The sequence below is a fragment of the Talpa occidentalis genome, unplaced genomic scaffold (genome assembly GCF_014898055.3).
Source record: "Talpa occidentalis isolate TD23 unplaced genomic scaffold, MPIMG_talOcc4v2.1 talOcc4.15, whole genome shotgun sequence".
In the NCBI taxonomy this organism is placed as follows: domain Eukaryota; kingdom Metazoa; phylum Chordata; class Mammalia; order Eulipotyphla; family Talpidae; genus Talpa; species Talpa occidentalis.
The window spans coordinates 29,106,106-29,120,579 of record NW_023601543.1 but is presented as its reverse complement, the minus strand read 5'-3'; the positions used below and the strand labels follow the sequence as shown (position 1 = coordinate 29,120,579).

General features: G+C 34.0%; 1 protein-coding gene across 4 annotated transcripts in view; it reads right to left on the bottom strand.

The window, feature by feature from the left end:
- Positions 1–8,524: 8,524 nt before the first annotated feature.
- Positions 8,525–14,474, bottom strand: part of RBM41 (RNA binding motif protein 41) — a 51,776-nt gene continuing 45,826 nt past the window's right edge. For all 4 annotated transcript variants that reach the window (XM_037512122.2, XM_054695621.1, XM_037512121.2 and 1 more), the window contains 2 exons: positions 10,645–10,792; positions 8,525–9,083 (listed from right to left, as the gene is read on the bottom strand). In XM_037512122.2, coding sequence (XP_037368019.1) covers positions 8,917–9,083; positions 10,645–10,792 — 315 coding nt within the window. In that variant the 3' untranslated portion in view covers positions 8,525–8,916. The remainder of the gene's footprint in view (positions 9,084–10,644; positions 10,793–14,474) is intronic.

Genomic DNA, 14,474 nt, shown 5'->3' with positions numbered 1-14,474 from the left:
AAAGGGGATTTTTTTTTTTTTGCTTTTTATTGAGGTACATTAGTTTACAACACTATATAGGTTATAGGGGTACAGTTTCTCACCTCGGCAACTGTACATTATCAGACCACATCCATCACCAAATGTCCAGTCACTACCCACCAGCAAGCAATGGGCCCTCTCTACCTATTCCCTCCCTCCTCCTTCCCTTCCTGTAACCACCATTCCGTTTTCAGAGTCTGTTTGTTTTGTTTACTTGCTTTGTTTCTTCACATTCCACAAATAACTTAAATCATAGTATTTGTCTTTCTCCTTTTTATTTCACTTAGCATAATCCCCTTAAGGTCAATCCATGTTACTACAAATGGCAAGATTTCATCTTTTATATGGCTGAATAGTATTCCATTGTATGTATACGACACATGTTCTTAATCCATTTGTCTGTAGATAGGCACTTGGGTGTTTCCATATATCTTGGCTATTGTGAACAGTGCTGCAATGAACATAGGGATGTGTATATCTTTTCAAATTAGTGTTTTAAAATTCCTTGGGCAAATACCCAGAGGTAGGATTACAGGACTATAAAGTAGTTCTATTTTTAATTTTTTGAGGAAACTCCATACTGTTTTTTTAGTGATTTTTTAAGACCCTTTCTGGCTTAAAGCATAAAAGAGAAGCCTCAGATTGAATTAGTATTGCAGTAACAAATGTAATTATTTTTAAAATTTTAGTTTTTCCTTCATATTGTCATATTATTGATGTATTAGCATGGCACATTTGTAAAAAATAAGAAACCAACATTGGTACGTTATTAGCTAATCTCCAGACTTTAATATTTTACCAATTTTTTCACTAATTCCATTTTTCACGTTTAGCATCCAATCTAGCATACCATATTGCATTTAGTTGTCACGTCTCCTCAGTCTCCTGCTTAGGGACAGTTTCTTTCTGCATTGTTCGTTTATAATTTTACAGTCAGCTAATTTATAAAAATGTTTCTCAACTTATATCTATCTGATGTTTTATCATTAGACAAGGTGATGAGTTTTGGGAAAAAAAGTCATAAAAGTAATATACCCTCTTTGCATCATATAGCCACATGACATCACTGCTGTTAACCTCCATCAATTGGTGAAGAGGGTGTTTCCCAACTTTCTTCACTTTAAAGATACTATTTTTCCCTTCCCAGTATGCATTAGTTTTACAATAAAATATTTTTTAAAGGAGGAAAAATTATTCCAAGGACCAAATGGCTCCCTACAAATTGGAGCCTTTCTCAGGAGAGTCAGACATTGAAAATATTATTTTCCAGAGAACAGAGAAATATGACTTACTGGAAACTTATTTTTGAATTTACTTTCCTCACAAAATTAAATTTCACTCATATTCTTTCTATGCTTTCCTTCAGTAATATAGGACCTGCTTTGTGGAAGCAGTTTTGAGTAGTAAGGGAAAAAGAAAGTTTCCACTTTGTTTTACAGCAATTTAAATAGGAATACTTGGAACTTGATTCTTGGAAGTAACTTGAAGTATTCTACGAGGATCCTTGACCACCGTTATGCTGAATGTACCTTTAGGGTATGGTATCATGGAATGTTTTACCTGCACAACTGAAATGACATAACGAAAACTTTCTTCTGGTTTAAATTTAAATAATTAATTCCTTTGTGGGGAAATTATTCGATGGGTGCCATCATTTAATTTCAATCATGAAATTATCTTTTATTAAACTTAAGAATACTGTGTAGTATTTAAAAGCATAAGCTAGTTCTGAATCCATTATTTACTTACTATTGTGTAGGTTCCATAATGTTTTTGAGACTGAAATTCCTCATTTGTATAATTTGGAGACCTTGTCAGGAGCAGGGCCTTGCTGAAGTGGTTTTAAGAGAAAACAGAAGTAGAGTCAATGACTATAGAGAAATTTTGCTGTGAAAGAGAGAAATGGAACAATAGCTTGATGGGAATGTAAGGTTATGAAAGTTTTTTATTTATTTTTAATAAAACGGGACATGAAAAAGGAGCGGCGGGGGAGAGAGTAGATAGACAGATGCAACATGTGTAAGGCCTTATCAGAGACTGGAAGCAGGTTCTGCGACAGGGATTAGAGTATATAGCAGACTGATTAGGATCCATGTAGAAATCGTTGGTTCCAGCACTGAGGTAGGGAAAGTATGAGTCTGGAACATCGGTGGTGCCAGAAACTAAGAGATGAGTCAAAATTGGGGATATGTCAAAATGACAGAAGCTTACAAAGGCCAAAGTTGGAGCAATTTCAGCAACAATGTAATGATAGTATTAGTTGAAGAGAATTTATAAACTAACATTCATTAGTTCATGCTGATTTAAATAAATGTGCAAATTCTTCCCCCAGAGAATTTCAATGAATACATATAGAAGAGATTGAAGAAACAGAAAATTAATTTTAAGAATACACCACAATAACAATTGTCATTCAAGAACAACTGATGGATGCTAAAATTGGTGGATAAAAGGTATGACTAGCAACAGGATGTTTGAATGGCTTCAACCTATCTTCCTGTGTGTGTTCATTACAAAGTGGAAAATAGTGATTTTATAATGAAAAAGCATAGTAAACACCTTACTCAACTGACCAAGGTTAACATCACCAGTATTAAGTAAGACACAGCATCAGGTCTCTCCTGACATGTGCACAAAACAGGGCACATCACTTCTGTGATATAAATGTATAATCAACCACCAGTTAGGGACATTGTACAAAATAACTGTTAGTCTGCAAATTTGTCAAGGTCATCCACAAGAAGGACTGACAAGTGTCACAGATGGGAACAGAATAAGGATACATGATAACATAACTCAATGTGGGATCCTGGACCTGATCCTAGATCATGAAACACTAGTGGGGCAACTGGAAAAAATTCAAGTAAGATCTATAAATTAACAGTAACCAGTAAGAAGCCATTTCTTCTGAAAAATCAAGCTTAAGAACTATGTTCCTGGGCAACATGTGCAGAATATATTAGGTTATAATAGGACAACTTACCTCTGGATGTTATTTCCCTGGTCTTAAAAATTGTATTATAGTTATGCAAGATGTAATATGTAAGATGTTAACATTAGGGGGAAAAAGATGAAGGATATATGTGAACTTTTGTTTTATTTAAAGATTTATGCATACAAGAATTGGGGTGCACGCCAGAGGTGCTGGGAGGCAAGAGGATTCACCAGAGACAGAGCATGGAATAGAACAAGCAGACTGATAGAAATACACTGCTGAGGGGAGCAGTGAGCCAGTCAGGAGAGGTCTGCTGTGCCATGTGGGTTGCTCCCTGGCTGGCTGTGGATGGAACTCGTGCTGCAGAGGCTGTGGCTAGCTTCATAGTGCCATGCTTATTAACCTGTGCCACCAGGGGGGCCCTTAAATCTAAAAAGGCTTTTATCGGAGAGCTTATTATCCTAATTTGTATTACTACTCTGAACATTTTTCTTAGTTTATTGATCATTTTTATTTCAGCTTCTGTACATCTTTTCATTTATACACTTTTTATTGGATTATTGATGTTTACAAATTAATTATATATATTTTATGTTAAGGAAGTCAGTTTCTTCCTTGTGTGTGGCAAATTATTTTCCAGTTTGTCTTTTGATGGTTTTTTAATGGCTCGCACAGGCATATATGTTTTAAACTTAATGATTTCTGCTGATCTGTGGGCAGAAAATAAGGAAGAGTCAAGTAGCTTTAAGTCTTCAACAGTATTCAAAAGAGCACAGAAAAGGAAAAACACTATGGAAATGACTCTGAAATTCTTTCCTCCATTAAAAATTAATTTATTTAAAAATGTACATACAGTAAAATTTATTCTTTTTGGTGTACAATTCTAGGAGTTTTGGCAAATGCATACACTCATGAAACTACAATCAATACATCAAAATTTCCATTATTAAAAGATTCCATGTGCTACTTTGAAATCAGTCTCCCATTTTTAACTTTTGAGTCTCCCATTTTTAACTTTTGACATCCTGATTTATCCTGTCTCCAGTTTTGCCTTTTCCATAGTATGTAAGTGGAATCAAACAGTAAGTAGTCCTTTGAGTTTGACTTCTTCTACACAGCAAAATGCATTTGAGAGTTATCAAAGTCCTTATATGTATCATAGTTCATTATAGTTTTTATTGCTGAACAGGATTCCATTGTATGGATCAACCAGTTTGTCCAATGCACCAGTAGAGGACATTTTCCATTTTTATTTTTCTCTATTGTTAGTAATCCATAGGTCCAGTAAAGGGCAGAGGTGAGATTTTCCCACCCAATAGGAAGACATTTCTTCTGAAAACTCCAGCTTAAAATTATGTCCCTGGGTAACATGTGCAGGAGGTTATACCAGGACAACTGACTTCTTGTCCCTTAAACTATATTTAAAATTGTAAAGTTAATCCTAGATGAGCAGTATATCAAAGGAATAGGAGTTTGTCCTGAGTATAGTTAGATGATATCCTCAGAGCTGACCTGACAAATATCCTGGAAGTCAAGTGATTGGCAGAGTATTAAAAAACATCTTATTTTAACAATTCTGAAAAAAAGTAAAAACCACCCAAATCATACCATTTTAAATTTGTATAAAGCAAAGGTCCACTTTTAGTCTGTCCAATTCCACGTTCAAAAATGTGTAATTTGTTATGCATATTTCATGTTTTCCTAAATTTACCCAGAAATATATATATGTATATACATATATACATACATACACACATATACCATACACATACAAATATTTTCGTTTACAAAAATGAATTACACATATTTCTTAGTTTTTACTTAATACAAAAAACTGGATACCATACAGGTCAGAATGTACTCATTATTTTAATGGCTGCATAGTATTCCACCAAATGGAATACTATGTGTGGAATACTAAATGTGCCATAATTTACTTATTCATTCTACTGATGGGCATTTGGGTTGTAGCCAATTTTTGGTGACTTCATTTAGATATAATTCATATGCCATACAATTCACCCATTACAAGTGCACCTCCATGGTTTGTAGTATATTCAGAGTTATATACTGTACAATTTTGGAAATCTTCAACCTCTAAGGAAACCACCTCAGCTATCACCTGCAGCCCTAAGCAACCACTCATCTACCACTTTCTCTATGTCTGCCAATTTTGGACACTTCATATAAATGTAATAATAGTCTTTTGTGACAAATCTAGTATGTTTTCAAGATTCATTCATGTTGTAACATGTATTAGAATATAGCATGTTCCCTCTGCTTTTTGGAAGTTTGTGACGAATCTGTATGAATTATTTAATAGTTGCTAGAATTCACTTGAGAAAGCTATTTGAACCTGGGCTTTCCTTTATTGGTATTTTTTTTTTAATTACTATTTTAACCTCTTCACTTGTTATAATTTTCTTTTTCAGATTTTATTTTTTCTGTTGGATCAGAAGTTTGTGTTTCTAAGGATTTGTTCTTTCATCGAGGCTATCTTATTGGTATATAGTTGTTCATGCTGTTCATTCATGATAATTTTTATCTCTATAAAGTTGGTAGTAACTTTCCCTCCTTTACTTCTGATTCTAGTAATTTGAGTCTTTATTTATTTAAAGATTTATTTATTTATACATACAAGAACTGGGGTACAGACCAGAGGTGCGGGGATGAGAGGATTCACCAGAGACAGAGTGGGGAACAGAACAGGTAGACTGAAATACACTGCCGAGGGGAGCAGCGGGTGAGTCAGGAGAGGTTTGCTGGGCCATGCGGGGAGCTCCCTGGCGGGGACTGAATTCGTGCTGCAGTGGCTGCAGATAGCTTCATAGGTTGCATGTTAACCCCTTGCACCATCAGGGAGGCCCCCGAGTCTTTATTTTTAAAACCTGGCCAATCTAGTGAAAGCTGTCACTTTTGTTTAACTTTCTATGGAACCAACTTTTGGCTTCACAGATGTTCTGGTTTTCTAGTATTTGTTATTTATTTAGCTCATCTTTTTATTTCCTTCTTTTTGCTTGCTCTAGGTTTATTTTACACTTCTCCTTCCAGTGTCTTAATGTCTAAAGAGAACTATTAATGGTGTAATCTTTCTTTTCAAATATAGGTATTTATATAGATAAATATCTGAGCACTATTTTAGCTGCATTCCATAAATTGTTGTATCCTAATTTTCATTTATATCAAAAGATACCCTTATTTCTCTTATGATGTCTTCTTTGACTCACTGTTCATGCAACAGATGTGTCTAATTCGTATTTTTTAGTTCCCCAACATTCTCTTATTGATTTCTAACTTCATTTGTTTTGATCAGAGAACATACTCTGCATGACTTCAGTTCACTTAAAGATTTGTTTTATGGTCTATGATATGGTCTATCCCGGCGATATTTTATGTGTACTTGAGAGGAACATGTATTGTTTTTGCTGAATGAAGTGTTCTATAAATCTCTTTAAGGTCTAGTTGATTTATAGTGTTGTTCTTCTATTTTCTTGTTTCTCTTCTGTTTAGTCTATTATTAAAAATGGGGTACTGCGTTTACTAACTCTCTGTAAATTTCATTTAGTTCAGTTTTGGGTTCATGTACTTTGATGCTGTTTTTAGGTGCATATTTGATTATAATTGTTACAACTTGCAATGCATTTTCAGTCATTATAAGATGTCTATTTCTAATGACATTTCTTTCATTTTAACATCTATTTTATCTACTATTGGTATTTATAGTTGCCATTTGCATATTTCCTTCTATCCTCTTACCTTCAATCTATTTGTATCATTGAATTCAAAGTGTGACTCTGATAAATAGCAGAGATGAACCTTGGTTCAGCCCTCCCCTCCCTAGTCTGAAAAATCTCTAGCTTTTGATTTTTCCCCTTCATTCTTCCTCTTGCTTTTGTCTGCATTAAACATTTTCTAATGTAACATTTAAATTTCCTTAACATTTTTCACTATATATTTTCAGTTATTTCCTTAGTGGCCACTCTAGAACTCTTCATACATAACTGAATTGGCTTCAGATATATTAATTAATTCCAATGAGATATAAAAACTTTATTCCTATATAAACCCATGCCTTTCCCCATTTTTCTTTGTGGTATCACTGCTGCACATATTATTTCTACATATCTTATTAAACCCAACAATATCCTGTTACAATTTTTACTTAATATAACTTCATCTTTTAAAAAAGCAGAGGGAAGAAAGTTGAGCAAGCATATATTTATAGTTTAATATTAACCTAGTTATTTCCCATTTCTTGCTTACTTCATTTGTTCCTGTGGATGAGTTACCATCTGCAGTCACTATAGGTCAATACAATTTTGCTTCTATCTATCTCCTCTGTCTTATTAATGGCAAATATATTATAGTTTAGGCCCCACAATGCAACTATATACACATTGCTTTATAAAATTTTTAAATCATTTAAAACAAAAATACAATTAAGACTGTCTTTTATAATTACATGATTACCTTTACCCATCCTTTTTTTGGTATGTAGATTCAAACTGCTGTTTCAAGTCACTTGTTTTTCACCCGAAGAATTTTCTTTAATATTTCCTGTAAGTCAGGTATACCGGCAACAAATTCTCCGTTTTTCATTATGTGGGAATGTCTTTATTTCATCTTCATTTTGAAAATCAGCTTCACTGGATATGGGATTCTATTCTATTCTGAGCACTTTAAATATGAGTTGTTTTCAAAAGCTTCTCTTTGTCTTTGGGTTTTAGCCTTTTTATTATGATGTTTATCCTGCTTGGGGTTCATTGAGATTCTTCGATGTGTAGATTAATGTTTCTCATCAACTTTGGGATGTTTACAGCCATTATTTATTGCTGTTCTTTTTTCTTTTCCTGGTATACCATTATAAGTATGTTGTACAGTTTAAGTATCTTATTTCTGTTTAATTTTCTTCATTATTTTTCTGTCCTTCAGCCTAGATACTTTTTCATTTTATCCTTCAGACCTAATGAGTACAGAGTATTACTACCCTCATTTAATAGATGAGAAAACTGAGGTTCAGATGAAGTGACTTGCCAAGATCACAGAACGGTAAGTGTGACTGTTAAGTTCAAACACTGGTCTGACTTCAAAGGTTACGCTACGCCCTCTATACTATTTGAAAAGTGTCTTTTTAATCTCTAGGAACTACAAACTACAAATGGGGGATTTGGGGATGGCTACCTGTCTCTCAGAGAACTCTTTCTTCATATCCCTATTCAGCATTCTTTGCTAGTATTTCCTCTTCTAAAATTCATATGCCTAATACCTAACATTTATTAGACTTACTCATTGTTTATTGCTTTGAATTAATGGTTACTCAATGGTAGCTAGCTTCAAAGATCATGAGAAAATCAATATTTTGATTTAAAAGCTTTCATTAGAAAAATATATAGCTTTCTGAAGACATGTGTAGGGAAGCATTCATTAAATATGTGAACTGACTTTTGAAACTACCTACTATCTCTGTTGATAGTTTCCATTTAACTGCATCTGCTGATATTTAGGACTGGGATACTAGTCATTTATTTACAGGTGGATAACTAGGGACAAATGGATTCTAGTGAATAGTTCAACATTTGCTTTTTAGTTCTGTATACAGGAGGCAGTCTTGAAAGGAATTTCATCTCTAGGGATAAATACTTAAGATCCCAGATAAATTATAAACACTAACAAAAAATCTGTGAAAAAAATCCTTTGTAATTTGTCCTGAGAAAATTATATTCTTTGTGGCCTAGCCTTCATACTCAGCATATTGTCTGTCCTATATGGCCTTTGATTATAGAAAATATTTTTTACCAATTCTTTCCAAAAGCTGAAATGTATTGTCTTAATTAGATTTTTCTCTCTCCCACTTAGCTTTTCCTCCTTAATTCCAAACAAAATTACTATCTATATACAAATCCTAGACCCATAATTCTAGTGCAAGAAAGACCTCCCAGGATTTACACTCTATATATCTCCTAGCTGCCACTGATTTCTGGAGTGTTATTGGTAGCAGATGATATGAGGGAAGTATCCTGGAAATCTGATCTTTGCTTTTTGTTCTTTCCAAATTCGATCACCAATATTTTCCCATGCAGTTTATATCCATTTACTAGATGCAATGCTTGCAATGCTTTCTCCTTATCTAAAAGAGAAAGAAAAAAACATCAGTTTAAGTAGGGTATAAGAATTCAATTCCATTCCAAGCCTAGTCTAGGCTGTTTAGCCTTGGAGTTAAATGTAGGCTATCAAGTGATATAGTTACTTGATTTCATTATCAAACTTAGCAAAATTAAACTAATGGCCAAGAATAATGACAATAAAAACTTGAGGTGGATATTTGAGTGTTTCCTAATTCAATGATATAGATAAATAAACAAGGATATAGTGTTCTAAAGACGATCAAGCCCTAACTAAAAATACATGAGCTTCTAACTTAGATAACTGACTATAAGTATGGTAAGGATGACATAATTTTCAAAATGAATAACATAAATATAAGAAGTTAATCATGGTATCGAGAAAGCTTTGTTTTTTTTTAATGGTAAAGTGGTTGTGGAAGCTCTCATTGGAATTAATATTTAAAAACCTTTGTAGAAATATATAAGTTTAAAGTGTAAGAGTATACAGTGTATAGCAGAAGTATACAACATATGGGCCTCAAAGCCTAGATGTGAGATGTGGGAAATTAGACAGTAGTGGAATTATTGCCCAGAATCTGTGAAACCTTAAGTAGACAAGTTATGTCTTGAGACTGAATCAATTTATGTCTCATATATGTATGTACTACAAATTTTCAAATGTAGATAGCTGCTGCTATGATCAGTAAAATATCCATTAAAATACTTAGTTTATAAAGCATCTTTGTTATATATATTTCCAATTAATGGGTCATAATAGGTGGAAGTCCATGGAATATTTTTGAGTTTAAAAAGGATCTTCATACTTAAAATGACTGAAAATCACCGGGGCAGAGGATGCACAAACCTTCAGTAAAAAAGGAAAGATGGTAAAAGACAATATAAACAGTGGATAGGGTTTGACACTGTTCATGTATAAAAGCACATGCCTATATGTAGATCACTAGGTTTTTTATAAATGATGATCATCTGGGGATAATAAAGGTATAGTTGCTACTCAGCTTGCCCCAAAAGAAAGTAGTCTATCACAGAAACTGAAATCCCTATTACTCTTCTCTTTGAATTACGATACTTAAGTCATGTATTAAGATGCAAATAACAGTTAAAAGAAATGTAACATCATACACTAGTTTAGTAGGAATTATTAGTGAATTAGCATATTAGCATGCAATTTCTTAGTCCTAAAAGAAATAGGAAATAGGGCAGGCACAAATGTTCTGATTACTTATAAGTAATATAATTATAACTTGGTCTAAAAATACTATTGTCAGCAAAGGAAAAACAGTTCTGATACAGGGAGAAGGAAGTACCAACATTAGGGAAAATCTGAGAAATTGGGAAAGGTTGTAGTCAACTGTCAATGGAAGAGAGAAAGCATAGAAGGGAGGATAGGGGGCGCTGAAAATATATATTCCTTACTTACCTTCTTCCCATTTAATGGCTCAAATATATGATTCTCATATGCCATGGTGAAAGGAAAGGGCTATATCTAAACTAGAGAAGGTATAGGTAGTTTCTATTGCATGGATCCTGCAAATGAGTAATTATTCAGATGAAGCTACTTACTGGGGAAGGTTATAAAAGCCTGTCCCCTCATTCGTCCAGTCATCATTCGGAATTGAACTGGAGGTCCTTTTTTCTCCTGGAACCGAGCGAACAATGAGACAAGATCTCTTTCAGTCACCCGAGGGCTAAGGTTCTTCAGGTATAACACCTAATATAAACCAAGGATCAACAGAAATATTACATGAGGGAGGTAAGGCAATTACTTCCTTGTGGTTAGCATTAGTTTCAAAGACCATGGATTGAACACATGCATCTAAGTTCACTCCCTCCAGAGAACTCCCTAAAACTATAAGAACATTTTATTTAAAAAAACACAAATCCACAAAGCCTGGAAGAACAAGGAAAGCTGAAAATAATAACAATATTTAGAAGCTGGAAAATAACTGTTATCAGTGCCCTCAAAAAAGCTGAATCTTAAACCAGCAGTGGGGAAAACCAAGTACTAAATCTATGCCTAAGAATTGTCAAACGGTTCAGGAAATGATAGCTTCAACTACTTTTGGAAATAGATGTAAAGGGGTAGAGTTAAGATAAGGTAGGTAGCTGTTTAAAACCAACTAGATCTTTAAATATCCTCTCCTACAATATGCTGTCATTCTCAGTCCTAGTGAACACTGGAGGTTTATTTTTTGAACGTGGGGGCTACCAGACACAGTTGAGGGTGTGAATATTGTTTCTGAAAGCAAAGAGGCTAACGGCAATACTGTAATGTATACTGAAAGCTGAGTAGATCCCAGACATTCCCTGCCATTTGGTTACTAGAATGCTGATAGTACCCTCCCAAGCAAGAGTTTAGAAAAGCTCTCTTTAGAGAGTCTGATTAGACAGAAGAAGAAAATCTGAAAACACTGATTTGCAATGGAGAATTTCACCAACAAATGAACTACCCAGATGACTTTAAAATGAAATTCAAAGTCAATAAAGGCCTGTAATAAGCTCAGAGCTTGCAATTCATTTTATGGCCCCAATCATAAAAATCAACAAGGATTAGCAGGCATCTAAGGAAAACTGCTAAAATGAAAGAACAGAATAGAACAAATAAAAATGAAAATAACCAGGAGGACAAATCCACAAAAAAAAATCACAAATATTTTCAGGAAAATAACAGACACTATGTATTCTATTAGGAATGGTCTGCTGTTAAAAAAAATAAATATTCTAGAAAATAAAAAAGAACTCTTCAATACAACTGAACTTGTTACTGGCTTAAAGAAGATTGTTATGTTTTAAGTAACCCCACTGTAACTATAAAGAAAATACCTATAGAAGATACACAAAAGAAAATGAGAAAGGAGAAAAGCACATCACAACAGAAAAAAAAAATCAGTGAAATACTAGGAAAACATTAAGAGAGGAAAAGAGGGACAAAAGAGCTATAAGGACTGAAAATTAATAAACTGGCAATAATCAAATTCCCATGGATTAATCAAAGACATAAAGTAACTTAATATATTAAAAAAAACAAGATTCAATTATATGCTGTCTATAAGAAACTCACTTTAGATTTATGGCCACATATACACTGAAAGAAAAAGGACAGAAAAAGATATTTCATGTAAAGAGTGACAAAAAGAGCAGGGGTGGCTATGCTTATATAAGCCGAAATAGACTTTAAGTAAAACACTGTTAGAAGAGACAAAGAAGAACAACACTTAATGATAAAGAGTCAATTCACCAAGAAGATATGATGATTATGAATACATAGAATACCTAAGTATATAAAGCTTTGAGAGAACTGAAAGAAAAATAGACATCAACATCCTAATACTGGATTTCAATACTCACATCCAATAATGGATAGAAATTTGAGACAGAAGAATAAGGACCCAGTAGATTTGAACACGACAGACAAAATGAACCTAACATACACAGATCATTCCACCCATCGTTGACAGAATACATATTTTTATCAAGCACAAATTGAACATTCTCCAATATAGATCATGTTAAATCACAAAGCAAGTCTTAAATTTAAGAAGAATGAAAAGAGACCACAATGTAATAAAACCAGAAATCAACATCAGAAGGAAAATTTACAAATATGAAGAAATTAAAAAACATATTCTTGAATAATGAATGGGTAAAAAAATCAATAGGAAATTAGAAAATACCGTCAGAGAAACTAAAACAAAACCGTAACATATCAAATTTTAAAGATGTAGCAAGAGTAGTACTAAGAGGGAAGTTTTTAGCACTAAATGTTTACATTAAACAAGGATAAAGATCTCCAATAAACAACTTAATTCTATATCTCAAGGAACTAGAAAAAGAAACACTAAGACCAAAGTTACCATGAGGAAAAACCATAATAATAAAGGTTAGAGCAGAAATAAATGAAATAAAGATTAGCTAAACAATAGAAAAAATTAACATAACAGCTGGGTTTTTATTTTTAAAAGATTAATAAAATTAACTATCCTTAGCTAGACTAAGAAAATCTCCCTTAGACCCAAAATCAGAAATGAAACTGATGCCACAGAAATATAAAGGATGGGGCCTCCTCTGGTGGTGCAGTGGTTGAGTGCTGGGCTGCGAAGCTGCCCGCAGCCTCTGCAGTGCCGGTTTGATCCCCAGCCCCCGGTGAGGGTCCCACATGGTGCGATAGACCTCTCCTGCCGTGCCCGCTGCTCCCCTCAGCAGTGTATTTCGTTGGTCTGCCTGTTCTGTTCCCCGCTCTGGCTCTGGTGAATTCTCTCACCCTCCCGCGCTTCTGACTGTACCCAGTGCTTGTATAAATAAATAAATAAATAAATAAATAAATAATAAATAAACAAACAAATAAATAAATCTTAAAAAAAAAAGAAATATAAAGGATGGGGGCCTTCCTGGTGGCTCTGTGTTAAGCACCCCACTACGGGGAGGTCTGTGGCCTCTGCAGCACGAGTTCAATCCCAGGCCAGCTAGGGAGGGGCCCACATGGTGAGGCGGACCTCTCCTGTCTCGCCCGCTGCTCCCCTCAGCAGTGTATTTCAGTCGGTCTGCCTATTCTGTACCCCACTCTGTCTCTGGTGAATCCTCTTACCCCCTGCATCTCTGTCCTGTACCCCAGCTCTTGTATGCATAAATGAATAGATCTTAAAAAAAAATGATAATCAGAAAATAAAATATGACTTTTAAAAAAAGAAATATAAAGGATCACAAGAGCCTACAATGAATAATTATATGCCAAACAAATTGGATAACCTAGAACAAAAGGGTATATTCCTAGAAACATAGAATCTCCCAGACTAAACCATGAATAGAATAACTGAACAGATTAATAATTAGTAATGAGATTAAATCAGTAATTAAAAACCAACCAACAAAGAAAAGCTCATGGGTGAATTCTACCAAACATTTTAAGAAGAATTAATGTCAACTTTTCTCAGACTCTTCCAAAAAAACTGGAGAGGACAGAACACTCCCAAACTTATTTTATGAGGCCACCATTTTCATGATACTAGAAGCAGAAAAAGCGAGTACAAGTAAAGACAGCTACAGGCCAGTATCCCTGATGAACACAGATGTAAAAAAACTCAACAGGAAACTAGCAAAATGAATTCAAAAGCACATTAAAAGCTCATTCCAAGTGGGATTTATCTCTGGGATGCAAAAATGGTTCAACATAGGAAAAACCATCAACATGATATATCACATTAACCGGATGAAAGGTAAAAATTACGATAATCCTCAATAGGTGCATGAGAAATATTTGACAAAATCTAAAATCCTATCATAATAAAAATGTTCAACAAACTAGGAAAAGAAGGATTTTACCTCAGAATAATAAATGCTATAGATGAAAATACTATAGCTAATCTCATGCTCAACAGTGAAAAGCTGGAAGCTTT